This window comes from Rattus rattus, chromosome 4 (genome assembly GCF_011064425.1).
Source record: "Rattus rattus isolate New Zealand chromosome 4, Rrattus_CSIRO_v1, whole genome shotgun sequence".
NCBI classification, from domain to species: domain Eukaryota; kingdom Metazoa; phylum Chordata; class Mammalia; order Rodentia; family Muridae; genus Rattus; species Rattus rattus.
This window is the reverse complement of record NC_046157.1, coordinates 16,152,651-16,180,410: the sequence shown is the minus strand read 5'-3', so window position 1 is coordinate 16,180,410 and position 27,760 is coordinate 16,152,651. Positions and strand designations below refer to the sequence as shown.

The 27,760-nt window shown below is 40.6% G+C and overlaps 1 protein-coding gene and 1 pseudogene across 1 annotated transcript; both read left to right on the top strand.

The window, feature by feature from the left end:
* Positions 1–244: 244 nt before the first annotated feature.
* On the top strand, positions 245–24,021 carry Ppp1r2 (protein phosphatase 1 regulatory inhibitor subunit 2). The gene is made up of 6 exons (XM_032900072.1): positions 245–630; positions 11,015–11,122; positions 14,526–14,603; positions 15,135–15,229; positions 19,228–19,395; positions 22,297–24,021. Exons 1-6 carry the CDS (start codon positions 509–511, stop codon positions 22,341–22,343), a joined length of 618 nt encoding a protein of 205 aa, XP_032755963.1. The 5' UTR covers positions 245–508; the 3' UTR covers positions 22,344–24,021.
* LOC116898753 lies at positions 8,615–10,811 on the top strand (annotated as a pseudogene).
* Positions 24,022–27,760: the final 3,739 nt, after the last annotated feature.

The following is a 27,760-nucleotide window of genomic DNA, read 5'->3' as shown; positions in this document are numbered from 1 at the left end:
CAGAAATAGCAACAAGGTTTCATACGGCGATGGGAGAGTGCTAGGAAGTAGATCTCTAAGGCAGACAGCTCTCTCACTGACACTTGCTGGGTCAGGACTCAGCTGACCTAACACAGAGGAGGGGCGGGGCGGGCGGGCGGGAAGGGGCGGGGCAAGAAGGCCGGCTTTGTTCTCGCCCCGCCCCGCTCTAGATATCGCGAGAGGGCGGGCCGGGCTTGGCTTTGCATCCGCGTCGCTCCCGCGCTGGGCCACTAGGCCGGCCTCCTCCGCGGGCCGCGGGCTACTTTGCCGGCGGCGAAGGGCCGCCCGCCGCGCGGCGTCGGCTGTGGCGTTGCGGTCATTGTGTCGTGCGGGAGACGCTGGTAGTGGTTTCCGCGACAGCGGGTGCGACTGCTTTAGCCCGGCCTGGGCTCCACGGCTGCCTGGAGGGTCTCTGCAGTGCCCACCCCTTCTCCTCCGGGACCCCACGCCAGCAGCGACCCTGAGCCAGCAGCCGGAGCGACCGGCAATGGCGGCCTCGACGGCCTCGCACCGGCCCATCAAGGGAATCCTGAAGAACAAGACCTCTACGACTTCCTCGGTGGTGGCCTCGGCCGAACAGCCCCGCCGGACCGTCGAAGAGGAGCTGAGGTGAGAGCCGGGAGGCCGGCCTGGAAGCCTCGCCTTCCCGGCTGACAGGCGGCTACGGGGAGCCGGCCTTAGCCTTGCCCCTCCGGCCGCGGGGTGGAGTGGGACCGGAGCCACCAGAGGCGGTGGCGTTTGTCTCGTTTATTTTCTAAGTACACGCACATTTTAAGCCTGGCTTTTGAACTTCGTGTCCTTCGGAATGCTAAGGAATCAGATTGAAGTTTCAAAGCTTTAACTGTTAAGCTTTTATTATGCCCCTAGCCTAAGCCAAGGTAGCTAAAATTCTTCGGCAAAGGAGTTTCTTTTTTGCCCTTCAGTTTCAATCTAGGTTCAGGCTAATGAGATCAACACTTTAAAAAAACAACCAGAAGCACAAACACATTTATTTCTCCATTAAGCACTTTACTGCGTTCGTCTCTCAGTTCCTGGTCTGTCATTATCTCTGCACTAAATGAAACCAAAATTTTAAAATCAGTCATCTGCATTTAATGGAAAGTTACTGTTGCTAAATATTTTTGTACCTGGAGCTAGAGGTTTGGGTGCTTTCTATCTAGTTTTGGGTCCTGTTTTGCATATCTAAACGCAATTCTTCAGAGAGAAGCAACTTGAGATATTGACGTAAAGCATTGTGTGTATTAGTAAATACCTGGAAACCGCCCAAGGTCCATTAGTGAGAACTGGTGAAATATTAATTATGGTACATATGTATAATGGAAAAATATTCCAGCCTGAAAAAACAGAGAGGTGTTCTGGCTACAGAGAAAACTACCCAGGCTTCAGTGCTCAATGAAAATAGTGTGACAGTACAGCGTCTAGGGTATAACTAATTATACCACCGGGTCAGACTCTAAGGGGGCCTCGAATAGTCTAAGTTACTAAAATTATAATAGGAACTCTTGCATTCAGAAACAAGGCTTAAGAAAAATTACTGAAATTCGTGGAGGTAGCACTAAAATGAGAATGCTGTGAAGTCTTAGACTTTTAGAAGTAGGGCACTCCTATATTAAGGATCTAATTTGGAATTTTAAGAGTAACTAGCTGGAAACAATTTTATGGGAAATTTGGAGAAAACCCCTTTTGTGGATTCAACTTAGAATTGTGTCCCGCAGAGACAGGGAAAGGATTTAGCATTGTCCAGCAACACCACCTTCCCCCATTCTTTGAGGAGAACTGTGTGCCTTCATAGTTTTCCAAGCTGTCCTTGGAATAAGCTGCTTCAAAGTGCTTTGACAGGTTGTGGGTCATGGGAAAACCGAATGCCACAGCATAGTAGCAGGAAGTCCAGAAGGCACTCGCTCACCAGAGCTTGACTGTCAAGCAGCAGGATAGGTCCTCATTGACTTGTCCAACTATCAAATATCTCAGTTGTCTGCACCCTTCACTCACATCCTCAGATTTGATGCTCTATGATCTAGAGCACTGTTCTATCAGTTAGATCTCTGACTCCCATGCTTGCCCAAGATTTACCCCCCCCCCAATACCACTAAATGAGACTGACTCCACTAGATAAATTGCTCCTTCTGAAAGAGTTCCTGGCAGGAAAGATTCACTTAAAAAGGATTTTATAAGCTAGTTGACCGACTGCCTTGACTGTAGTTGTAGCCCAAGTTCAGCAGGCCCCACCAAACATAGTTCATTGAAGTTCATGATGTGTGTATGGTCCCAACTGGTAAAAGATAAGCTTTTCCATAATCAACTATTTAAAAATGGTAAAACAAAGAAATTATAGCAATAAAACTACATTATTGTATACATATAGTTGCATATACAAGTCCTCGGGTTTGATCCCCAACATGGAAAGGGAAGGGAAAGGAAGACACACACTGTATAAAGTATGTGATGTACATGTATCAAAAGGTCAATGAAACTCATTCTTTTGTACAAGGAGTTCAGGAATGTATGTTAATAGTTATAACAGAAAAGTCAAAGAACACTTTTAATAATGTGAGAGCCAAAAACAGCAAGCAGGGCCTTGCCATGTTTGGCCCCAGCTGGCAACATGTTCCCTGCGGACAGTTAAAAATTCTCCTCCCCCTGATGTCTTTGAGCATCCACTAAACTCCCTTCAGTAATGGTGTTAAGATTGTAGAAGGATTCCAATAAGGAAATTCCCAAATAGAAAACCTGTAAATAGGATTTATCATATACAATGCAGTTGCTTCTTTGTTATCTCTCTCCTGCCCGCTCTTACTGGAGATACTATCTGTAGTGATTATTTACAGAGAGCTTTCTTAAGGAAAAATTGAAACACTTCCAATGTATCTTTATAGTTCATACTTTCATGCATACTGTTGGTTGTAGTACTTAAACCTGAACAGAGGGGCTGAGGAAGACGGCTCAGAATTCGGTAAAGCACTTGCTGGCCATGTGTGAGGACCTAGGTTTAAATAGAGAACCCATGTAAAACCAGAGGATAGCGTGCACATCTGTAATCCCAGTGGTTACACAGGGTGATGGGAGGCAGAGACAGGAGAATCCTTGAATCCACAGAAGCTTGAGCTTCAGTTCGCCCAGCACATCTGGAAAAAGATAGGATGCAGTCTCAAACAAGGAAGGCAAGGACTTACACCTAGGGTTGTTCTTCCCCACAACCCCATACACACAGGTACAAATTATTTGGAGATGTGTTTGTTCTTAGTGATTTATTACATTAAAAAATATCTTATTATATAACCCAGGATACCCTTGAAATTGCAGTTCCCCCACCTTGACCTCTAGAGATAAAAGAAGCAGGCACATGCCAATCTTTAACATATGCTGTTTTCTTCTTCTGATTGCACTGATAATGTCAGGTCCACTGAGTAGTTTTCTCAGATGACATTTGTCAAGTATTAGTTTTAGGGGGTTAATTAAAAATAGATAGACTCAGGGTTGGGGATTTAGCTCAGTGGTAGAACGCTTGCCTAGCAAACGCAAGGCCCTGGGTTCAGTCCTCAGCTCGGAAAAAAAAAAAAAAACAAAAAAAAAAAAGATAGACTCAAGCTAGGTGTAGTGGTGCATACCTTTAACCCCAGTTTTCAGGAGGCAGAGGCAGGTAGATCTCTGAGTTCAAGGTCAGCCTGGTTTGCAGAGGAAGTTCCAGGACAGCCAGAGCTACCCAGTCTTAAACAAACGAACGAACAAACAAAAGATTCCACAAACCATATTTGGGCAGTTACACATTGCAGCCTGGTACCCACTCTCAACACTTTCAAAAGCCGTTGTTCTCTCCTATGATTGTGGACTTCTCATGGCTGTTTCAGGATACTGCCCGTGAAATGTACATCCTATGAGGTCATAGCCTAGCATCTTGAGTGATGCATGTGCTGTTCATTGAAAACATCGCCCTTTGCTTCTAAGATTCTAAGATACTGTCACCAGAAAAAGAAAAAAGTTGCTAACTGATTATAAAATGCTATCCATTTTAAGGTATATTTTAGATTTGGAGTGAAAATGTTTGTTTGCAGTTATCAGAAATATGTTAAATGTTACTAAATTCTGTCTTAGAAATTGTAGTTTAGTGCTTAATCTGAATCCTGTCTGTACTACTCACTGATTTTATTAGTCTGGCTGCCAGTGATTTATGTGTGTACCTGTACTGTAGTATAAGTCTTCAAGGAGTCAAAATACTGAGCCCAGTACCTTATTCTTAACTGATCTAATTTTTTTATGCCTCTCAGGCTAGTTTATATAGTCTACATCAGAGTTTGCTAACCAGATTCTATTATAGTTGTATATCAGGTAAATTCAACTTTTAAAAATTGTGCTTGAAGCTGGGCATTCCAGAGACAGAGATAGGTGGATCTCTGTGAGTTAGAGGTCAGCCTGGTCTGCAGAGTGAGTTCTAGGACAGCCAGGGGTGTTCCACAGATAATCCAAAAAATTAAAAAAACAAAAACAAAAACAAAAAAAAACAACTGTGCTTGAGGGAGGGACAGTGGCCCTCACATATAATCTCAGCACTTGGGAGGTAAGGAGATATGAACGTTCAGGGTCATCCTTAGCTACATAGCCAGTTCAAGGCCAGTCTGGCTGTGTGACACACACACACACGCACGCACGCACGCACGCACGCACGCACGCACGCACGCACGCACGCACACACGCACACCCCTCTTCCCAAGATGCTTGAATTCCACTGATATAATTTAAGATACAACTATGCTCTAATATTGTCTCTGTCTGTTCAAGAATGTGGAGTGTTAAAAGTCAAAGCCAATTAAAATAAAAAGGTTATTTCCTAAAAATTATCATTTGTTTGCTTTATTGTTAAGTTTGGTTTAATTTTAATTGTGATTTCAGACTTCAAAGTCTTGAATCTTTATTTAAAGATTTATTTATTTATCATATACAAGTACACTGCAGCTGTCTTCAGATACACCAGAAAAGGGTTGTAAGCCACCATGTAGTTGCTGGGATTTGAACTCAGGACCTTTAGGAGAGCAGTCCTGAGCCATCTCTCCAGCCCTTGAATCTTTATTTAAAAAGACAATTGTTTATTGAAGTAGGAAATTAAAGTTAATACTTTGAAGCAAAACTTGGCTGGCCACTCTGAGCACAGCCAAAAGTATCAAATATGCCAGGAGAAGCAGCATAAAGTACTGGGAGGCCCTTGAGATGGCAACATTGAACCAACAAAGTGAAAGTCAGAAGTGACTGCCCAGGACAAGATTTAAACAGTCTGCAAACCTGTCATCCCAGGGTGAACTGAAATCAAATCAGCAAGTGTGGTAGCTATCACAGCAGATCTGTCATTTCCTGGTACCCTTATTTTTGTCTGGAGTTTGTGACCCAGATGATAGTGTCGTGTAGTTCAGGATGATATTTTAATTGAATTCATGTTTGCTCCTTGGGTTTTGTTACTCTGCCACTAATTACATTAAAATGTTAGGGATGCTAATGTCCAGGTACATTGTCTCTATTGACCGTTTCTTCTCTTCATTTGCTTTCTACCTAAGAATTAGCAATTTAGTAGCCTGTATTCTTAATTTTTGTGCCCTGCTTCCCCATTTTGAAGATAATCTTTCTTGGATTTGAACGTGAACATTTCTAGGATTTCTTTTCCCTTGAGTTTGTACTGAGGAAATGAAGGTTAGTATAACTTTGAAAATGTAGGACTTTAAATTTCATTTAAAGTAGAACATAATAAATACAAAACAGGAAAAAGTTAAAATTCAGATATATTGTAGTTATAGATTAGGTAAATTCAACTTTTATGTGTAATGTGCTTTGCTTTTCTTAATCTGAAGAACTTGCATTTGCTGTGCAAAGGATGTAAACAGTTCAGTCGTGTAAAGTAAGTAGTTGCCATGTTATTAGATAGCGAGGGATAAGTGCAGAAGAGCTTTACATACTGCTTTATACTCCGCAGTTGGAAAGGAAAAATACCCAGCCATGTTTTGATAATTATTGGTGGCATTATACATGGTGTTGATATAAAATATTTTAGATGCCAAATATAATAATAGCCACCTACCTCGAATTGCAGCTGTCTGGGAGGCTAACACAGGACGGCTACTTGAATCTGTAAGTTTAAGAGCAGTGTGAATAGCATAGTAAGAACCCTTCTGAAAAGAAGGCTATTATAGCAAGTTATCCTAAAATCATCAGCAAGTAGCATATATGAATATGTTTCTGCCTGTCATAAATGTGTTAGATTACATCTAAATACCTAACATTAGTTAACTTCTATCATATTCAGTTATTAAGAAGGCAAAAAGAGGGCTGGGGATTTAGCTCAGTGGTAGAGCGCTTACCTAGGAAGCGCAAGGCCCTGGGTTCGGTCCCCAGCTCCGAAAAAAAAAACAAAAAAAAAAAAAAAAGCTCAGTGGTAGAGCGCTTGCGTAGCAAACACAAGGCCCTGGGTTCGGTCCCCAGCTCCGGGGGGAAAAAAAGAAGATAAAAGTATCTTATGATACAGTGTATATAGCTTATATACAGTACAGATGTGCTTTTAAATATACTACTTTATATTTATATATCATTTAAGATACAGAGTAGAAAGAAAATGTGAAAAATTCAAGTTATTAATGGTTTAGGGTACTAGAATTATACTTACTAAATTTTATTCTTAAATTTAAGAAAATGTAATTTGGGGCTAGAGGGAGGCTCTGTGGTTAAGAGCACTGGCTGCTATTCCAGAGAGCCTAGGTTCAATTCCCAGCACATGCACATAGCAGTTCACGACTGTAACTCCAGTTCCAGGTGATCTGACACCCTCACACACACATAAATGGCATACACACACACACACACACACACACACACACACACACACCAATGCATGGAAAAATAGATAAGCCACTTAAATTTTTTAAAGAAAATATAGGGTTGGGGATTTAGCTCAGTGGTAGAGCGCTGCCTAGCAAGCGCAAGGCCCTGGGTTGTCCCAGCTCGAAAAAAAAAAGAAAGAAAAAAAAAAAAAATATAATTTGTGTTCTACATTTTTGTTTTGTCATTATCTCACAAAAATTTACAGTGTTGATTTTTCTTCCCTCATATTAGATACACCCTTTAAACTCCAAATATCCACCTAAGTTTTGTGGGGTGGGAGGGAGAACACACGCTCACACTAGAGCATGCACCTGCTGATCCCACAGTTTTCAGGGGTCCATTCTTTCTTACCTTTCACCTTGTGAAGTGTACGGTCAGTTGCTCTTGTTTCTACTAGCTTCCAGGAGATTCTCCTCCTCCATCTGCCAATAAAGGAGTTACAGATACCTGCAACTGTTTCTTTTTAAATGGGTTCTAGGCATTGAATTCAGGTAGCTAGACTTAACAGAGCCATCTCCTACACTCCCAGCACTCGTGTAAAAAGGCATAGTGGTATGTTATGTGCCTGTATTCATAGTTGAGATGGAGACGGGAAGGATCCCTGGAGCTTGCTCTAAAAGCATAAATGAATTACTTCTTTATTATAGTACTCGATTGTTTTTCTACTTTAATTTTTTTTAATTAAAATTATTTTAGATTTTTTCATTTTTGTTTTTCAAGTGTATTGATATTTTCCCTGTATGTATATCTGTGCACTACATGTGTGCCTGGTGTCTGGAGCCCACACGAAGGGCTTGGATCACCTGAACCTGGAGTTTTGGGTGTGAGCTGCCATGTGAGTGCTAGGAATAGAACCTGGGTTCTCTGGAAGACCAGCAAGCACTCTTAACCCCTGAGCTACCTCCGACTTATTCTTTACTATGAACTTCCTTGGAATTTGTCTATAAACAGACTGAATTATGTGCTTCCTAAGCAAATAATATCTAACGATTTCTTTTTTTTTTTTTTAAGATTTATTTATTTAATGTATGTGAGTATACCATAGCTGTCTTCAGACGCACCAGAAGAGAGCATCAGATCTCATTACAGATGGTTGTGAGCCACCGTGTGGTTGCTGGGAATTGAACTCAGGACCTCTGGAAGAGCAGTCCGTGCTTTTAACTGCTGAGCCATCTCTCCAGCCCTATCTAATGATTTCTAAACAGAAATTTGTATGTATCTAGCTTTTCAGCAAAATAAAATTTCTGAAAATGTAGATTTACCTAGAAATAGAAAGTCAATTTGTTTTTAAAATTTCTGTTCTTAAACTGGAGATGGCTCAGAGTGAAAGCAGTTCCCCATCCCTTGATCTCACATAAAGATGGAATGAGAGAACTGACTTCTTCAACTTGTCCTCTGACCCCACACATTAGCCCCCCACATTTTATATATATATATATATATATATATATATATATATATATATGCAGTAATAATAATAAAAGATCCGCCAGCATAAAAGCAATGGAAACTTATTTTTTTTTTTTTTTTTTTTTCCGAGTTGGGGACCGAACCCAGGGCCTTGCGCTTCCTAGGCAAGCGCTCTACCACTGAGCTAAATCCCCAACCCCTTTTCTTTTTTTTTTTAAAGGTTTATTTATTTTATGTGTACACTGTAGCTGTCTTCATGCACACCAGAAGAGGGTGTCAGATCCCATTACAGATGGTTGTGAGCCACCATGTGGGTGACGGGAACTGAACTTGGGTCCTTCACAAGAACAAGTGCTTGTAATTACAGGGTTATCTCTTGAACCCTGTTCCCCATCATAAACTTTGTATTTGCATGCCGTTTTGTAGTTTGTTTCATGGACATCACATCAGTTGACACATCACATCAGCAACTCCATAAGGACTATTACTGAGGTTGTTTGTGGACAGTCTTATTGTAGGACTAGGATAACACTGAAATCTCTTGTTTTTCTGTCCTGAGGTCACTATTAATGTGGCACACATGCCTGGTAATCCCAGCAACACCCAGGAGGCAGAAGCAGGTGGATCTCTGTGAGTTTGAGGCTAGCCTAGTCTACAAAGTGAGTTCCAGGACAGGTAGGGCTGTTACACAGAAAACCAAAAAAAAATAAAATAACGTGATAGGTTGGTTACCTGTCTGAGAAGACGAGTACTGTTAAATCAAGTTCTGCATACCCCAGCTAACTCAGCTCTAACCCGATTAAATGAGTATTGGTGGCATTTTAATTTCTTTGCTAAAAATTCAGATAAATCTCCATATGAGCTGGATTCGTAATAACAAAGCATTTGAACTGTTTTTCTATGCCTAAAAGTCATGTGTCACATTTTGGTTTATTACAAGCTTGTAAGATTTTGACTTTCCTGAGTGAAGAGATTCTGAGCTGTAGTTTCAAGCTTACTTGTGAGTATCTGTGCCAGTTTATACCTATTAAAGAAATTAAGGGTGAGACTGTAAAGTTGCACTCTAAATGTTTAGTTAGCTGAACTCCTAACTGGCCTTAGAAAAAAAGATTTTGGCATATGCTACACCATAGACAGACCTTTAAGACACTGTCTTAAGTGAACTAAGCCAGGATAAACATTGTATGATTCCATTTAAATGAAGTACCTAGAGTAGTCAGATTCCCAGAAAAAGAGGATGATGGTTGCCAGGGCCTGGGTCTTACTGTTAAATATGTGTGGAATTAATACATGGACATGCCTAAAGGATTCCGAAAACGGAGCACACGAGCTACATGACTTTATTGAGTGGATAGTAACAAGATATCCCCGAGTCACATCTATTTCCATTTAAGTAAACCTGAACATGCTATTTCTTAGCAAAGTTATTTTGTAGATTAAAAAAACAAGCTATAAGCCAGGTGTGATTGGCCCACACTTTTAATTCAAGTGCTCAGGAGGCAGAGGCAGGCAGATCTCTTCAGTTCCAGGACAGCCAGGGCCACACAGAGAAACACTGTCTCAAAACTTTTTAAAATAAAACAAAGGTAGTTTGTCTTCTCTGAACACTGAGACTGCAAGCAGTTAGGATGCTGCGTGGAAGCCGAAGCCCCACTTCCCGGGTGACTCCTCCAGCCAGCCGGGCCCCTCGGGTAAGGGCTTCTCCCAGAAGAGCACCTGCAGCTCAGCCTCCAGCCGCAGCCGCTGCCCCATCTGCAGTTGGCTCACCTGCTGCTGCCCCTCAGCAGCCAGTGTGGCTGTGGGCTCTGCAGTGGGCACACCCTGGGTCACACCATCATTGGGGGCTTCAGCAGAGGGGCTAATGCTGAGCCTGCGAAGCCTGACATCACTTATCAGGAGCCTCAGGGAGCCCGGCTGCAGGACCAGCAGTCTCATGGACCTTGCTCTCTAGAGATCAAGCACTTTCTGGAGTGTGCTCAGAACCAGAGCGATGTCAAGCTCTGTGAGGGCTTCAATGAGGTGCTACGGCAGTGAAGGATTGCAGATGGTTTAATCTAATCAAGAAATTCAAGCTGGAGAAATGTAAACTTGGTTCTATATAAGTGATAGTTACACGTGTGGACCCTTATTTCTAACAGCTCCATTGTTTCAGAATGGCCGTGAAAGAGATCTAACTGTAGATGTTTACTGAGGCTTGTAGTGTTGGTTACTAGGCAAGCATTTGGCTTCCTTGAACTAACTGTATTGCGACTGAGTTAAAATAAAGTGGTTTATTCTGATAAAAGAAAACAAAAAACAAACAAAAAACCTAACCCATCTCTAATTTTTGTGATCTTGGCAGTATCTGAATTTAGTAAGGTTTTCTTAATTAAGGAAAATTTCATAGCAGGGTATGGTGTTGTATACCTGTTATTCCAGCGAGGCAGACAGCTCAATGAGTTGAAGGCCAGACTTTTCTACATAGCAAGTTCTGGGTCAGCCACTCCTACATAATGAGACACTGTATCTGTGTGTGTGCTCGTGTATGCGTATGTGTGTGTAAAAGCACGTAACCATTAAGATAGGACAGGAAGATATTTCAATTGTTTTTATTTTCGTAGTAAGTTAATCTAAGTATGTCATAGCATAATAGTGTTTGGAGGATCTGATAGAAATTATGTAACTTTGGATACTAAATGTATGTAATATGGATACTAAATGCCTCTTTTTTTCTTCTTAATTTCAGTAAAAAGTCTCAGAAGTGGGATGAAATGAACATCCTGGCAACATATCATCCAGCTGACAAAGACTATGGCTTGATGAAGATAGACGAGCCAGACACTCCGTACCACAAGTGTGTGACACAGACACCCTTTCTCTTGTGGCGTGTTCATTTGCATATTGATACTAAGTAACAGATACTTCAGATCTGTCTTACTTTCTTACCAGAGTGCTAGTTAATGCCTGAATACATTTTTGCTAATAATGTGTAACTTCACATCATTACATTGTTGCTGTAGTGAGTATTTACTGCACCTAGATGGTTGTCAGCTGCTGATGCACACCAATGTCCCTCCCTTTTTTCCCATTGCTGTTATGTGTGTTATCATGTATGAAGGTGCCTGAGGAGGCTACAAGCCAAAGTCAGGTCACGTGGAGTAGAGATGGCGTGAGCTGCTTGGTTGAGTGCTGACCAGTCTCAGGTCTCAGGCCCTGGTGAGCAGCAAGTGCTTTTGACTGCTTAGCCGTCTTTCCAGCTCCAAGTTTTGTCTTTTTGAAAGGAAGTTGAGGTTTTTAGTTCCCCAAGTAGAAAGCGAGGCTTTCTTTGTTTAAAAGGGGTTAGGGGGAAGCTATGTAATAGGCAGTTTTGTGTTCTTATTTTTATTGATGCTGTAGTTCTGATTTATGTTAAGTCTCAGGATTTTTCTTTTTTATTTATTTTGAGATCTGATCACACTTAGTTTGGGCTGGTCTGGAATTCACTGTCAAGCCCAAGCTTTCCTTGAAGTCCTTGTAGTCCTCTAGCATCCTCCTCCTTCATGCTAAGGGCATGAGCCCCTCTGTCCAGTTAAAAATAATCGTGAAGTGATACTGTAGAGCAGTAAGCAAGAGGTAAAAATAGTGTACTCATGGACACCACGAGACAGGACAGACTCTAAAAAGGTAGGACACTTAGTGGAGATTACGGCTAAGTCTTTAAGTCACGTGCTTCGATTTATTTTTATAATTTTGTGGGCAGGATATCATGAAGCCCAGGCTAGCCTTGCATTTGCTGTGTAGCTGAGGATGATTGTGATTTTCTGATATCCATACCTACATCCGTAGTCCTGGAGTTATATGACCACGCCCACTTCATATGTTACCAGGGGCTTTGTGAAGGTCGGGTGTGAGTTACATCAACAAAAAAGGCTATCTTTTCAATTAATGGGACAGTGCGATGCTAGTAAAAACGTGCAAATACACATAAAAATGCTAATGTCCTTGCCAGAAAGAAAGTGAAACAGAAGATGCAGATAATGGAACTAAATAGTAATGAACTTTGAGGAAAGGAATAAGTGAAGTGTTTATACCCTTTTCCTATTCATTACAGAGTGATTGAGATATATGTCTCAAACCCTTTATCAAACCAGAATGCAAAGTCAGGACTTTCTTATTAAAGAAAATCAGCTTTTATCAGTTAGCTTTTATCATAGCTTGCGTGAGATTGGTTTTGTTTTAAAACATTTTATTTAACAATAACAAAAATACTTTTTATGAAAAGATCATGTTAAACTAAGAGTCTCATGCTGTTAGTGTACATATTAGTTTATATTCTCTAATATGTGCATACAATTCATTTGTAACCTAGACTTTTCTGTTGAACAGTACTACAAAAGTCAAAAAATGGGCTGGAGAGATAGTTCAATAGTTAGTTAAGACCATTGACTACTGCTCTTCCAAAAGTCCTGGGTTCAATTCCCAGCAACCACATGGTAGCTCACAACAGTCTGTAATATATGACCTGATGCCCTCTCTTGGCGTATCTGAAGACAGCTACAGTGTCCTCATACTTAAAAAATAAATCTTTTTAAAAAGTAAAAAAATTATATTTCTTATACCCTGCTCTACTCAGATCCTAAATGTTCTTGGATTTAGTTCACATTTCCATGGATAAATGTATAAACCGGCAGGTTCTTGTTTTATGTAGTTGAGTTCTGCATAAAATTCCTTCAGTGGCTTGAAAATTGAGGCTGCTTATTTTTATAGTCATGAGAGCAAAGTTTTTATTAGCTATTTGTAGGAAAGCTAATTAACTTTTAAATCTTATTAATTAGGGCTTTAGGGCCTGTATTAGTTTGCTTTTATATTGTTGTGACCAAGTTCCTGACACCAAAAACATGAGAAGGATTTCTACTTTTCTTGACTTATGGTTTCAAAGGTTCATGGTGTCTGTCCATGGTTGCCTGACCCCATGACTTTGGGGTAGAACACCATCACAGAGGGAATGTTGTGTGGTAGAGAATTTTTAAAAATATTTTTGTTTTTTGAGAATTCCATTTATTTTGATCATAATCTCTCCCTTAAGTTCTCCCAGATCCCCCACCTTCCCACTCATCAGTTGCATGTTCTTTCTTTAAAAACAAAAACAAAAAACAAATCAGTGGAGTTCAGTGACCTTTTTTCTTCAACTAGGTCCTACCTTCTTCCTTGCACACGTTTCTAAGAATGCCGTCCTGAATCCGGCAAGGGATTAATCTGTTGATTGGACCAGAGCCTTCTGACCTGATACTCTGGAGTGCAATCACAGACACAGCAATAACTGTGCTTGGCTAATTCTCTGGGCACTTTTCCTTTCCTTTCCTTTTCTCCCGTGGATTCAGTAGTGTATCAGCTGTTTAGTGAGACAGTCAGAGGGATATGACAAAGCTGCACGTGAGCCCACCAGAAATCTCAGCAGAGGAAAGAGAAGTGAGCGTGCAGTGAGCACTCTGGAGTCTGTCACTGCGTGTACGGATTAGTCCTGCATCCTGCCCAGGCTCTTAGAGGCGGGACGGGGGTGTCACTTGGCTCTGTTTTCTATGCATTTCTTAATCCAGTGAAGTTGGCAGTCAGAATTAACCTCCACAGGATCTAAGTTTATTTTTCCTAGTGTATGTCCATGTAGACCGTTTCTTTCTTAATGGTCATACATAAACACAAATTCTAAAACCAGCTCAGTATTCTCAGTGCACAATTGTAATTCCAGTCATCACGAAGTTGAGGCCAGACAGGCTACATAGCAAGACAGTTCTTCGAAAAATAATACTAAGACCAACAAAAGGGTTATTTTGCATTATTTGTCTATTTTTCTCATTGGACACAAAAATTTGCATTTTTAGTTTATTTTTCTGTAGATAATTTGAGTTTTCTGTACTTTGGGATTGTCTTCCTTCCTTCCTTCCTTTCTTTTTCTTTCTTTATTTTTTACCCCCTCTTGTTAAACTTACTTTCTTTTTATTGCTGGGGATTGAACTCTAGGACCTTATGCATGTCAGGCAAGGACTCCTGCCACTCCACTGAGTTATATTCCCAGCCCAATGCTATGTCTCTAACTATGTGTATTGAGTAGAAAGTGTTTTAAAGTTAAATTTCAAAGATGACATCAAACCTCTAAATAAATTGTAATTTTAATTAAATAATACAATTGTATTTCCAATCGATTTTCTAGCTATTCAGTTTTCTTTTATGTATCCATTTTAGTAATGTGCTTGTTAATAGCAACATGTTTCTTGTCCTAGTATGATAGGTGATGATGAAGATGTCTATAGTGATTCAGAAGGCAAAGAAGTCTTGACTCCAGAGCTCTTAGCGAAAAAGTAAGTATGCATTTCCCATAGGGAGTTTTAGTTTTCCATCTCAAGACATTCGATAGTGTGCTGCCTGTACATTTGTAAGTGAAGGGCTAAGCCTATCTTGGTTTTGGGGTTTACTTATAATTGAACCCAGAGTTGCATGTTAAATACGTGCTCTACCACCGAGTAAGATCCCCAGCCCTTAACTAAATTACAGTGTGCAGTTAGTATCAATGCACACAGGAAGTGAGAAGGTGAAGATTACCTGAAAACTTGAATCTGTTTTTCCCTGCGTGATGGTGCGATTGGTAAATATCCTACTACCTGCATGGTAAGGTGTGAGAGCAGCAGCTATAAGTTACTGCTGTTCATCGATTCCTCACACCCACTCTGCTGTCCTCACTGCCTCTGCATCCCTTCCCACTTTTTCTCATGTTGTCTTATCAACTAGAGCTAGGCTGTTGATCGTGGGGATGTTATCATGACTCAAGTTGAATGAGTCATCTAACTAGATTGAGTGCCTCAGTTTCTAATATCTTCCTAAATACTGTGTAGGTTAGCTGCTGCGGAGGGCTCCGAGCCAAAGTTTCGGACTCGGGAACAAGAAAGCAGTGGAGAGGAAGACAATGACCTCTCCCCTGAAGAGCGAGGTAGGTTACTCATTCAGCTGCTTTTAGAGTGATGCTAGCCATTTTTATTTGGAAGATTGAGAAATTACTTTCATATTGGGGAAGTAGTGGGCAGGAAAGTAGGAAACAATAGAAAATAGATTCTACACATGTGAGTTTCTTATATAATAGTATTTCTCCCCTGATTTGAAGGACTTGGACGAAATATAGTAACCATATTCCAAGTATTCTGCAAATATCCCTTTCTTTGTATTTTTTAGTGACTGATAAAATGTAGATATTTGGTAAATACTTATAAAATTAATGCTTTTTAGTATCATTTAGTATTTGAATGATCTTCAAGTGGGTAGGTAGATTGTCTTGCTGCTTGTGCCTTTTCTGTTGTTTTTTTTTTTTTTTCGGAGCTGGGGACCGAACCCAGGGCCTTGCGCTCACTAGGCAAGCGCTCTACCGCTGAGCTAAATCCCCAACCCCAAAACAATTTTTTTTTTTTTCCCTTTTTTCGGAGTTGGGGACCGAACCCAGGGCCTTGCGCTTGCTAGGCAAGTGCTCTAGCCTTTTCTGTTTTAAGGTAGTAATGCATGGCTGGAGATTTAGTTCGGTTGGGAAAATGCTTACCTAGCATGCACAGAGCCCTGAATTTGAGCCCCAGCTTCAAATAAACTATGTTGTCTAGAATCTCCTCCTAGAGACATGGAAGCAGGAAAATCAGAAGTTCACCCTCGTTCTTGATTAGGGTCATCCTGAGCACTTGAGACCCTGTGTTGAAGAAAAAACAAAACAAAACAAACAAAAACAGGGAAATTTATCCAGTGAAACAAGATGGTAAAATATAGGATGAAGTCTGTATAGTCTTGTGGAACACCGAGTCTTCGAAGAAAAGCTAGGGAAGTTCTCATTACAGGATGAAGAGGCTCTTGTGGTCAGACAGAACATGCATAGCTAAGACACTGCTGCTTATGCAGACTTTGTTTACATGGAATACTGCTCATACAGGAATGTTTTATCTTGCTGTTTTTTATACTTTTAGAGCCATGTGAATGTATTATCTTTTCAAGATAAAATTAGGTCAGAGTCGGGGTTGGGGATTTAGCTCAGTGGTAGAGCACTTGCCTAGCAAGTGCAAGGCCCTGGGTTCGGTCCCCAGCTCCGAAAAATAGAAAAAAGAAAAAAAAAAAAAGAAAGAAAAAAAAAAAAAAATTAGGTCAGAGTCCTTTTCTGGGAGACCTGGGTTCAGATCTCACAATCCATGTCATGTGGGTCATAGCTGCTGATACCTCTAGCCTCGGGCACTTGCACATACGAACTCGCTCTGTAACTAGAACTCAGACATCCACCTGCCTCTGCATCCTGCGTGCTGGGATTAAAGTCAAGTGCCACCACTGCCTGACCAAAAAATATCTTTACAAGTATATAAAATACCCAGTTGATTAGTATCTGTAGGTATTGAACCTGTAGGTTCAGGCAACAATGGTTTAGAAATATTGAGGGAAGAAAAATGAGTCCATGTGTCAAAGATGGACATATTTTTCTTGTCATTATTCCCTAATAATATAGCATAGCAACTATTTACATAGAATTTAACCTAGAAATGACTGAACAAATACATCCTGTGTGTAGGTTATTTGCACATACTATACCTTATACAGGAAGTATTTGAACATCCATAGTGTCCAGGAGCCAATCCCTCAGGTACTGAGGGATGACTTACCCATAGTTGTCCTGTTCTCTTTTAAAAGGAAATAATCAAAAGCTTGTAGCTCAGCGATAGAACACCTGGGTAGCACTCTGAGCTTGTTTGACAGGTTCTCAGCCCAAGCCCATTGTCAGCATTAGCGAGACCTGACAGCACAGCAGCCACTGAAGGGGGTGTTCAATAAAAGTTGTCTCTAGTGTTTTCCACATTATTCTCCCCCAACTTTTATCTGTTAAGGATGGGGATTTTATTGACTTACTTATTAGTTCTCATTAAGGGTAATTATCCATCAATTTGTAGCTCCACGAGTCAACCTGCAGGGGTAACTTTGGCCTATTAATATAATTTTATGAAGTGATTTCCTACTGGTAGAATTACTAAATTATACAGATGTTATGAATCTGCACAGAGTGGGAACTTGCAGGAATCAGGACATGTGCCTTTTAAAAATCTTACTGCACAAATATAAAAAAGAAAATTATTAGCCTTGTTGGGTTTCATAAAAACCTGTGCTTTTATTTATTGCATAATGTTGTATTATGTTGTTTAATTGCAAAGTGAATATTAATAATCAAAGGATTATGGGATTGGGAATGACTCAGTTGTTATAATACAACTTGCCTAACATTCAAGAAGCCATGAATTCCATCCATGGCACTGCATAATGTGGGCCCAGTGGCCCATGCTCTAAGCTCAGCATGAGGCAGAAGAAAGGATCAGAAGCCAAGGTCATCTTTGGCTCCCTTGAATATTTGAGGCTAGCTTGGGATGTGTGAAACCTGTTTTTTAAAAAAGAGAGATTGAAATGACTTGTTGTCAGCTTTCTGTGAAATCAGATTTCATAGGTTGTGTGTGCACATTTTCGTGTGTCTGGGGAAGTGTCACTCCTCAGGAGCTGTCCACCTTATGTTTTGAGAGGATTTCTTACTGGGACTGGGACAGACTGATTAGGCTGAGCTTATGACAGCCTCCCTGGTTACGGATGTGCAACACTGTGACTCGTGTATTTGGTGCTGGAGATCAAACTCATGCTTCTCTGAAGTGAGCGATGGCTGTGAGCTCAAACGTGGGTGCTGGGAACTCAACCTAGATCCTCTGCAAGAGGCTGCCAAGTGCTTTTTATGTATGTGTTTTATACATAACTTCTGTGTGATTTAGTAATTCTACCAGTAGGAAATCACTTCACAAAATATATGAGCCATCCTTCCAGCCCCTTTATTTCTTGTTTCAAAGAAAGTACATGTGCCTGATACTGGGTGTTTGGCTTTTTAGATGGGTGCTTGGATTCAAATCTTAGAATCCTTTTGTATTTCTTCATTTTTTTAGAAATTTATATATTTTTTATGTATGAGTATTCTCTCTGCATGTACATGTGCATGTTAGAAGAGGGCATCAGATCCCTTTATAGATGGTGATGAGTCGCCATATGGTTGCCCAGAATTGAACTCAGGACCTCTGCCAGTGCCCTTAACCATTGAGCCATAAAGTTATTTTAGTACAATGTAGCAGTTGTGCTGAATTGCTACTAATTATGTTTCTAAGTCATGGCAGTTTTTTAATGTGAGGATTGTTTCTTAGTGAAGCGGCACGTGGGCCTGTTTCATCTGTTTGCACATTATTCATCCTGTGCTCCAGTGTGTGTGCATGCTCCAGTGGAGGCCAGAGGACAGCCCCCTTCACCATTGCCAGCCCTGGTGCATTCCTGTAATATTAATTAGCATTTGGGAGGCGGAAGCACTGGGAGATGTAGGTCATCCTGGGCTGCATAAAGAACTCTGGGGTACAGGGGAATGGTGCATCGGACCGCAAGTACATTACTCAGAGCTCTTGGCCCTGAATTACCCACTGCTAGTTGTTGCATCTTGTTTGTATTGTGTATATGTCTGTGGGCTGTGTGCATTCTTCATACAAACGATTATGATTTACCTTTTGCCTCCCATTCAAGTATTACTGGAGAGTTTTCTTCTGTCTTTAAATTTTTCTCCCAAAATTTCTTTCTTTTTTTTTTTTTTTTTTTTTTTTTCTGAGCTGGGGACCGAACCCAAGGCCTTGTGCTTGCTAGGCAAGCGCTCTACCGCTGAGCTAAATCCCCAACCCCTCTCCCAAAATTTCTAATGGTTTTATCCAGTCCTGTTCATTGATTGAGATGTATACTTGAGTCATTTAAATAAAGTAGAACCAGCACAAGTTTTTATAAGGTAAATATTTTAGATTTTGCAGACTGTATGGTCTTATTACAAACTACCTGACTGCCACACAAGACCAGTTGTTAGCTGATAGAAACATTTAAGTGAGACCTTCTAAGCTTTAAAATCTTTTATAGAAAAGAAGCGGCAGTTTGAAATGAAAAGGAAGCTTCATTACAACGAAGGACTGAATATTAAATTAGCCAGACAGTTAATTTCAAAAGACCTACATGATGATGACGAAGATGAAGAAATGTCAGAGACTGCAGATGCAGACAGCATGAATATTGAAGAGTCAAATCAAGGTCAGATGTCTTAACAGTGTCACTGGGGCTGTGCTTCTCTGTGCCTGAGATAGTTCACTCGGCTTAAACTTCTGGAAAATCCCTCAGGACATTTTGCTGATTTACTTTATTGTGTCAGTGTTTCTACAATTTTATCCTTGGGACCAATTTCAAAATAAATTGCCTAAAATTAATTTAATAAGACCATATGCTATATAGTGGATTGTTGTTTTGTTTTTTCTTGTCCTTTACTTAGTTTTAAGTAAGGATATTTGGTTTGATTGTATGAAGTCATATTTTATTTAACAAGAAAATCTAAATTAAAGCTTAAAACTTTTTACCCATTTTTCTGTTGTTTGTTTTTGCAGCTGAAGATTAAACTTCGCATATACTTTTTGTTTTTGTTTTTGTTTTTTTTAATGTGGGTTTTGGTTTTGGTGAGATGGTATTATACCGTAACACGGACTGGAAATCACAGCAGTTCTCCTGTCTCAGCCGCCCAAGAACTGGCATGGAAAACACTAGCCACCATGACATTTCTATACCGCATGTTCTATACAGTTATTTTGAATTTTGATTTCCTTTTTCTTTTTCCTTTTTTTATTTAAATTGAGATAAAGCCAAGATGTGTAGCCTACAAGAACTTCATTCCACCTCCCTCCGCTCCGAGTGCTGGGGCTTCAGGCACCCACCGTCATGTCCAACTTCTCCTTCGTTATTTTTTTCTATTTTTTAAGTCTAAGACAATTATTTCCCGAAGCCTAACACATGGTACTCTCAGGAACTATATTTTCTTTCATTTGATTTTGAGGTAAAGGATCAAACCCAGGGCCTTGTATATGTCTACCACTGACGTATATACCCCAGCCCCCATTTTTGTTCAGCTATTGTGCTTAACAAAGGGGAGCCAGGTACAGTAGTGCACATCTGTAACCCAGCACTAGCCTGGCCTATAGAGCAAGGCCTGGCTCAAAAATTCAGTGGTTATTCTACTTCACTGTGGGAGATGGAATGTATAGTCACTACATGTATTTTATACTTGTACGCTGATTTTTTGTGTGTGTGGCAGTATGATTTATCCTTGGGGCCTAAACTGGTTCAAATAAATAGTTGTTATATTTGCTACATACTGTGAAATAATAATTTGATGATATGAGATAGTAAGTTATCTCATTATAGTGTTGGATTATAATATTTAACTTGAGTAAGCTTCATCCTAGTAATTGTTAAGTCTTCCTCTATTTTAATTGATCAAAACTATGGACTGGGGTATGCTCCAGTGGTAGACCACTCACTAACATACTGTCTCCTAATTGCCCTGAAGTGTTTGGTCCCACCCCACCCCAAGTACTCAAGTAACTTCTCATCTGCTGAATTCAGACTTTCCCTTTTGCTAGCAGCTCTTAGAGTATGGTGATAAATTAGGAACATTCCTCATTTGCTGCTGAAATTTATTTACCCAATTCAACACAATGATAAAGAGTAAAGGGAAAAAAAATCTCTCCCCCTTCTCTTAATACCTTTTTTTTTTTTTTCAGAAAAAATATTTTTCTTTGTTATTTGAGAATTTTGCATGTATTTTGGTCATGCCCACTCCCCAAGTCTTAACTCCTCTCAGATCACTTCCAACCACATCTCCTATAATGTTCTCTTAACCCACTGAATCCAGTGACTGCTGCCTGCGTGTGCATAGGTGTGGTGCCATCCCCTGGAGCATGGACAAATCAGGGCCCACATCTCTGAAGAAAACTGACTCTCCCCCAGTAGCCATGAGCTGCCAGGAGCTCCCCTGCTAGGGCTTGGGGGAGTCTTGGCTAAGCATTCATGACCACTTACTCTGCACATTAACCAATTGGGAGTCTCTGTATTAGGCAGTCTCTGCTGTATAAGAAGCTTCTGTGATGAGGTCTGAGGGGTGCACTAATCTGTGCTTAATAAATAACTCCTGAAATACATAACTGATTTTTTGTTCATCTCTGCCTCTAAGACATTGAACTCCATAAACTGTATATATAGATGTGTTTCCCCAGGTAAGTAGAGTATAAAGTTTTGTATTAGCCAGTTTCTTAGTCTTCTAAAGTGGGAATTAAAGTACTCTCACATAGGAGTTTAACTGTCATGGCCTCAGAACTATACATAAGGCTGGGAACTGTGCAGTAAGGCGTAAGACAGGTTTTTTCTCGTCTACTCATGGGGTCTTCTTAACCAGCCTCCAAAGCTCCTATGTTCAGTAAAACTCGCTGCTTCCCTTAATCTCCCCTCCCTCTTTTCCCTCTGCTCCCTTCTTTTTGCTCCATCCCTGTTTATTTGTTTCCATAAATGGAGAAGTGTGTAGAGTCCGGTCAGTATTTTACAGTTATCAGTTGAAGTGAATTTGTTGAGTATCAGATAACTGGAGCTGTAACACTTAACTTTTCTCCTGTGATTCTCACACTGTCCCATTCGCTCTGTCTACACAAGATATTCCTACTTTTAGAATATTTAGTAGTATTTCTAGATCCTTTGAAATTAGTCTAATTTAGCCTACATCAAACATACATACTGGTTTGTTGTTTTCTATTTGCATATTACCATGCCAGGGGAAGTTTTTAATGTAGGCATTTCATCTCAGGGTTGATTGTGTCTTTGGGGTGCTTTGATTTTGCTTTGATAAATACTGGAGGAAGCAACCTAAGAGGAGGATTGGGGCAGAGGGCCTCACAGGGGCTGAGGTTTCAGTCCACGTGTGCTCAGGTCTCTCACTGTGGGTCTGTAGTGAGGCAGAGAGCATCATGGTGAGCATGGAGGGCCACTGGGGTAGCTCTACCACCTAGAGTTTTTAGTGCCTCTCAAGTAGATCAAGCCCTCAGCACATGATCCTGTGGGCATGTCATATTCAAACCATAATGGCAAGGTACTGACTTTCTTCCTTTATCTTTGCAGGATCTACTGCAGGCGACAATCTGCAGCACAAATCACAAAGTTCATAAACGTGTTCATCAGTGCAGTCGTTGTCAAATACAAACCTTGTTACTTATACCACACTGCTTCTTGTTCTCTACGACTCGTGACTATGTACCAAAATACACACCAGTTATATATTGCCAAGAATTAAGACCATAGAGACTGAGTAGACGGAAAATGCCTAATTAATGCATATATTCTTGTGCCTCATATTTCACCACAAATACAGTGTAATGTTAGTAGTCCAAAACTGCTTTACTTTTGTAAGAACACTGGTTAATTTGTATAAGATGTTATATAGCTTTTTATGCTTTAGAGATTAAATAATATGGGGGAAACTATTTATTTTTGTCACTTCTAGATGGTGGTACCTCTTATAAAATGTTTGGGGGGTAGTTTGATGTTTTTTCTTTTAATCTAAAGCCTATTCATAAAGTGGGATATGTAGATGGATAAATATTTAGGCTGAAAGATTTTTTTAAGCATTTATCTTTAGCTTGTTTTGGCTAATTGAGGTTTCTAAGAGGTATTGTTCATTTTCTGATCAATGACCTTTAAAATTCCTGTTGATTTTCTTTGTGCTCGGAAGGAATAAAATCTTTTCATCCAATCTGGTTTCCCCCATTCCCATCCACACTGAAATAAACGACCAGGTTAAAGTTGCACTGGTACCTGCCCTGCTGTTTTGGTGCTGCGCAGGCTTCAAACGAGGTTTTTAATACCATGGCTATCTTAGTGTCCCTTTGTCATTTATATTCCTGGCTTAGCCTGCTCTGATTTCCTACTTTCTCTGCCTATACACATAGAGGTGTGAAAATTGTATTATAGGATGGCAAAGGCTATTGGACGTGAGGGACTCTTCTCGCGTAGTCTGTCATCTGCTGCAGCACTGAATTCTCACGCTAGTTCTAACACACGAAGGAACCAGAGCTAGTAGTAGCCGTACTGTGGCAGGAAGGGCATCTCAACAGCTTGATCTCTGAACTTCTCTGACTGACAGCTTGCTCAGTAAATGGCTGATATTGGTTCATTTGACGTTAGACCTTAGAAAACAATTGACTAAGGCTTTTTTTGCACGATGAAAGCATTGTATGTAATCAGAATATGATTGTTTTTGAATGTACAGAAAGACTTATACCTGAACATTTTTAAATTTAAAGGTTCTGAGGAGTCTGCTTTAAGGGAATATGATTATGCACACAATGACAAATGAACGTGATTCCTTTAACATGATAGAAATTATTTGGGTTTTTTCCCCCTGAAATGCAGCGTTGTTCCTGTGTGTCTTAGTTTAGTAATGGTTTCCTTTGTAGTCATTTATTTGTAAGTTTTTGGTAGCACCAAATCAATCTGTTATATGACAGACTTTTAAAATAACTTATGTATATTATATATATGAAATGGCTTTTATTGAACAGCTATCTTCCACTTTAAATTTATGGAACTATCATGATGTCAAAATAAAAAAAGTGGGAAGTGTCTTTACTGTTAGAAGAATGTGCTTATTTTGAATGTCTTTTTTTAATGGGATTTTTTTTACCAGAGAAGCTCTGAAATGTTAGTGCAGTATTCTAACCAAACACTTTAGCCATGAACCTCTGATGTACACATCAGCAGTGTATACCTCATCTTTGTAATCCAGCCTGTTTGTGGGATGTGGAAACTGACTGTGTATATGTATGTGAATATGTTCATGTACCCAGACATGTGCTCTTTCTGTGTTCTTTTCAAATTGTTTTTTATTATTGTGTGTGTATGGGGTTTTGCCGACAGCGTGTGTCTGCACTGCTTGTATGTATGCTGTACCTGTGGAAGCCCAAGGAAGGTGACTGTCAAATCCCCTGGAGCCAGAGTTAGACAGTTGTGATCTCCCCTATGGGTAATAGGAGTTGAACCCAGGTCCTCTGGAAGAGCAGCCAGAGCTCTTATTTGCTGAGCCATCCCTCCAGCCCCTCCCTCTGACTGTATACTTGGGAAGTTCCACCTACTCTTTATATTTGAGAAGTGGCCTATTGTACAGTGGGACAAAGAGTAAGACTTAAACATCTGATTCTTCGTGTTTTCTGTAAGTTGTTTCCTAAAACTTAAAGTCCCAAGTAAGATTTTTGGTTTCACAAAGTAGATAATTACTTCAGAGGAATGACATAGGCCTAATAGCATGTCTGTAGCATGTTAGGTAGTCAAACGCAACTAAAAAAAAGTATTTCCTCCAGGGCATTGTGGTGATGGCCTGCTCAGTCTGGTGCTTGCTGTGCAAGCATGAGGGCCTGGTTTTGGCTTCCCAGTACCCCAAAAGCCATATATTTCATACATCTCTAATTGGAGAGCTAAAGAGGCAGAGAGCACTGGCTCCCTGGAACTTGCGAGCCAGCCACCCTTGCAGAATCAGTGGGAGACCCTGTCTCAGCAAGTAAGCTTGAGAGTAATTGAAGAGGACACACAGCCTCCATCTGCGGACTCCAGGAGCATGAAGACATAGCATTAAATACTTTCATTGAATTATTCTAGTTGACCTTGTGCCAGACTATGGAAAACAAGATGAATTTTTATAGTCCTGGGTTTGGTTCCCCATAACCACGGAGGTGGGTGCTAAGCCTGTAACATGACGCTAATGGGTCAAAAAGTTTGCCAAATAGCCTAAATTTGACCCCCAGAGACATTGTGGGAGGAGGAAACCAACTCCACACACGAGACATGGCATGACGTCTCTCTGTGGGGGGTGTGGGGGTGTGAGTGTGTGTGTGTGTGTGTGTGTGTGTCTGTGATAGAGATGAGTGCTTTGTGGTGTGCACTTCTGTAAATTTTTTTAAACTTTATTTCCCCCCCTTTGGAGAAAGTTAACTATTACTGGTCAGTTCTAGCCACAGTAAATGGAATCTTACTATCAACCTTTAAATTACATCCCCTGTGTAACACTATCATATCACCTCAGTTTAATCATTAACCCATCACAAAATCAGTAGGGAAAATAGTTTAAAACATGACCCACTTTTAGTAACTTTTATGTTGGTGAGTATAGCAAAATGTTAAGTATTTCCCCTTTGTTGGCATGCACTAAGCATAGTATCACATATATAATCTGAAATTGATCCATTTATAAAATCAGACTCACCCCCCCCCAAGAGATCCCAAGCACTGAGATTAAAGCCATGTGCCACTGTTGCCTGGCTAAATTTTGTTTTCTTTTAATTAGTTATCAGCATATTCCATAAGTCAAGTGTGGTGGACACCAGGGTAGATCTTGGGCAGTGTTGGAACTGATACCAGAACCTGGGTATGGTGGTATTTGTCTATAATTACAACTGCTTAAAAGTTTGAGCTGGAGTATCACAAGTTCAAGACTCACTTAGGTAACCCAGTGATGTCTCTCATGAAGGAAAAAAAAGTGAAATGACAACTGCCGCTTATCAAGACCCTGTTTACTCTTGCTCAGCATGGTATAGGCTTCTTATTTCTAATCCTCAAAATAACAGAAAGCAGGCAAGTAAGGAAAATGTTCTCATTAAAGCTCTTCAACTTTGGACCCTTTGTGCCTGCAAAATGGCAGGTTTCTGCTACAGAACTAGCCAAAACTTTATAATCTTTGATTCATGCATTTTTAGATGCAGACTGCAGTTTTAGCACTTGTACCTTCCGAGTAACTGTAGATCACGGGTGCATGCTGTCCCCTTTTGGAGGAATGTTGTTCAAGTAGTTCTGACTGTTTGGGTAGGTGAATGTGTTCTTGATGTGTCCAGATGCTCATTCCCTGGGGCACGTGCACATGTAGAGAGCAGAGGCCAACCGTGCCATTGCTCAGGACCCATCCACATCACTAAGCTGGGTCTCAGAGTAGGGTTTCCTGGCCAGCAAGCCAGGGGTTTTGTTATTTATTTGTTTTTTTAAATAAGGATTCTATAGCTCAAACCTGGGTGCTTGTGATTACACAAGCATTTCACCCACTGAGCTATCTCCCTGTTTTGTTTTTTTTTTAATCTGAAAAATGGAAAATTGCCTTAATAGGTGTATGTATACGAATATTTAGAAAAATCAGAAGCATGTGTGCTGACTGGTTGTCTTCGACATACTGTAAGATCACTCAGAACCAGGGTTTTTTTTGTTTGTTTTGATTTGTTTTTCCTTCATAGAATCAGTATTGTAAAGTCAGGTACTATGCTGGTTTACAAAAACCAGCGTGGGATGGAGAGATGGCTCAGAGCTAAGGGCAAGCACTGAGAGTTTGTGCAGAGCAGCCAGGTTCACTTCTCAGCACGCACATGATGGCTCACAACCATCTATAGTTCCAGTTCCAGGAGCTTTTAACACCCTCCTAGCGGGGACACATGGTTTGCAGACAAAGTCTCCATACATGTAAAATAAACATTCAAAACAACAGGTACGGGGTTGGGGATTTAGCTCAGTGGTAGAGCACTTGCCTAGCAAGCGCAAGACCCTGGGTTCGGTCCCCAGCTCCGAAAAAAAGAAAAGAAAAGAAAACAACAACAACAACAAAAAAAAAACCAGGTACCTGAACCATCAGCTCTCAGTGTGTTCCACCACATTCTCATCCCACACAATGTCCCTAGCTTTGCACATGCTGAGTACTTTCTCCTCTCCCTTTAGGGAGATCATATCCATGCTGTGCGGGTTGGGGAGAGCGTAACAGCAGGACTCCTGTTTAAAGCCCTGACTTCATACCTAGAACCAAGAAGGCAAGCAAAGAGGGTCCACGAGACTGCATTCATGGCGTTGCCCAGCTCTGATGCTAGTGAGACAGGATTTCTCCGTCCTGTCCTGGAACTCTGTAGACCAAGCTGCCCTCACACTCCGAGATCTACCTACTTCCACCTTCTGAGTACTAGGATTAAAGGCGTACATACCCACCAGTTATAAACCTTGATTAAAGGAAATTGTTTCAAATAATTAACATAGCACCTTTCAAATTAATTTTACGAAAGCCACTCAACCTTTTCTACCATAACATCCCAAGCAAAGGGCTGGGCTAGACGAGGCTTTATAGAAGATGAACATGAACTGGAGAGGAAGAGTTGGCTTATATGTAATTTGACAAGTGTAAGATTAATTTTTCTATATCTTGGGCAAGAAACTGTAAAATGAGTTTCTAGGCAGGAGGGGTGTTTATAAGCCATTGTAGCTTAGTGCCTGGTGACTATTGCTTCAGTGGTTTCCAAGATGCCCTGCCCATACCTGCCCATACTGGTCAACTCTTTCCTAACCAGTTGATGGCATACATGCTGCTCACTGGGGAGGCATTAATCGGCCAGTGTCTGCAGCTGGTGTCCCTTAGCCTGGCTACTTTGACTTTTAGCTTCTCCATTTGAAATGTATTTGACTCATCTAGGTTCTTATTGGAGGCATCATCGGGGGAGGTAATGATGAGACTGGGTCAGTGAAGGTGGATTTGGCAACTGTTTAGTCATGATTTTATCACAGCTGCCCAACT

What these genes read in the sequence shown, in the direction of transcription:
- Ppp1r2 (XM_032900072.1), top strand. Translation starts at nt 509, where the DNA reads ATGGCGGCCTCGACGGCCTCGCACCGGCCCATCAAGGGAATCCTGAAG. An exon ending in ACCGTCGAAGAGGAGCTGAG is followed by an intron (nt 631 to 11,014) that starts GTGAGAGCCGGG and finishes TCTTAATTTCAG; the next exon opens with TAAAAAGTCTCAGAAGTGGG. An exon ending in CCAGACACTCCGTACCACAA is followed by an intron (nt 11,123 to 14,525) that starts GTGTGTGACACA and finishes TTCTTGTCCTAG; the next exon opens with TATGATAGGTGATGATGAAG.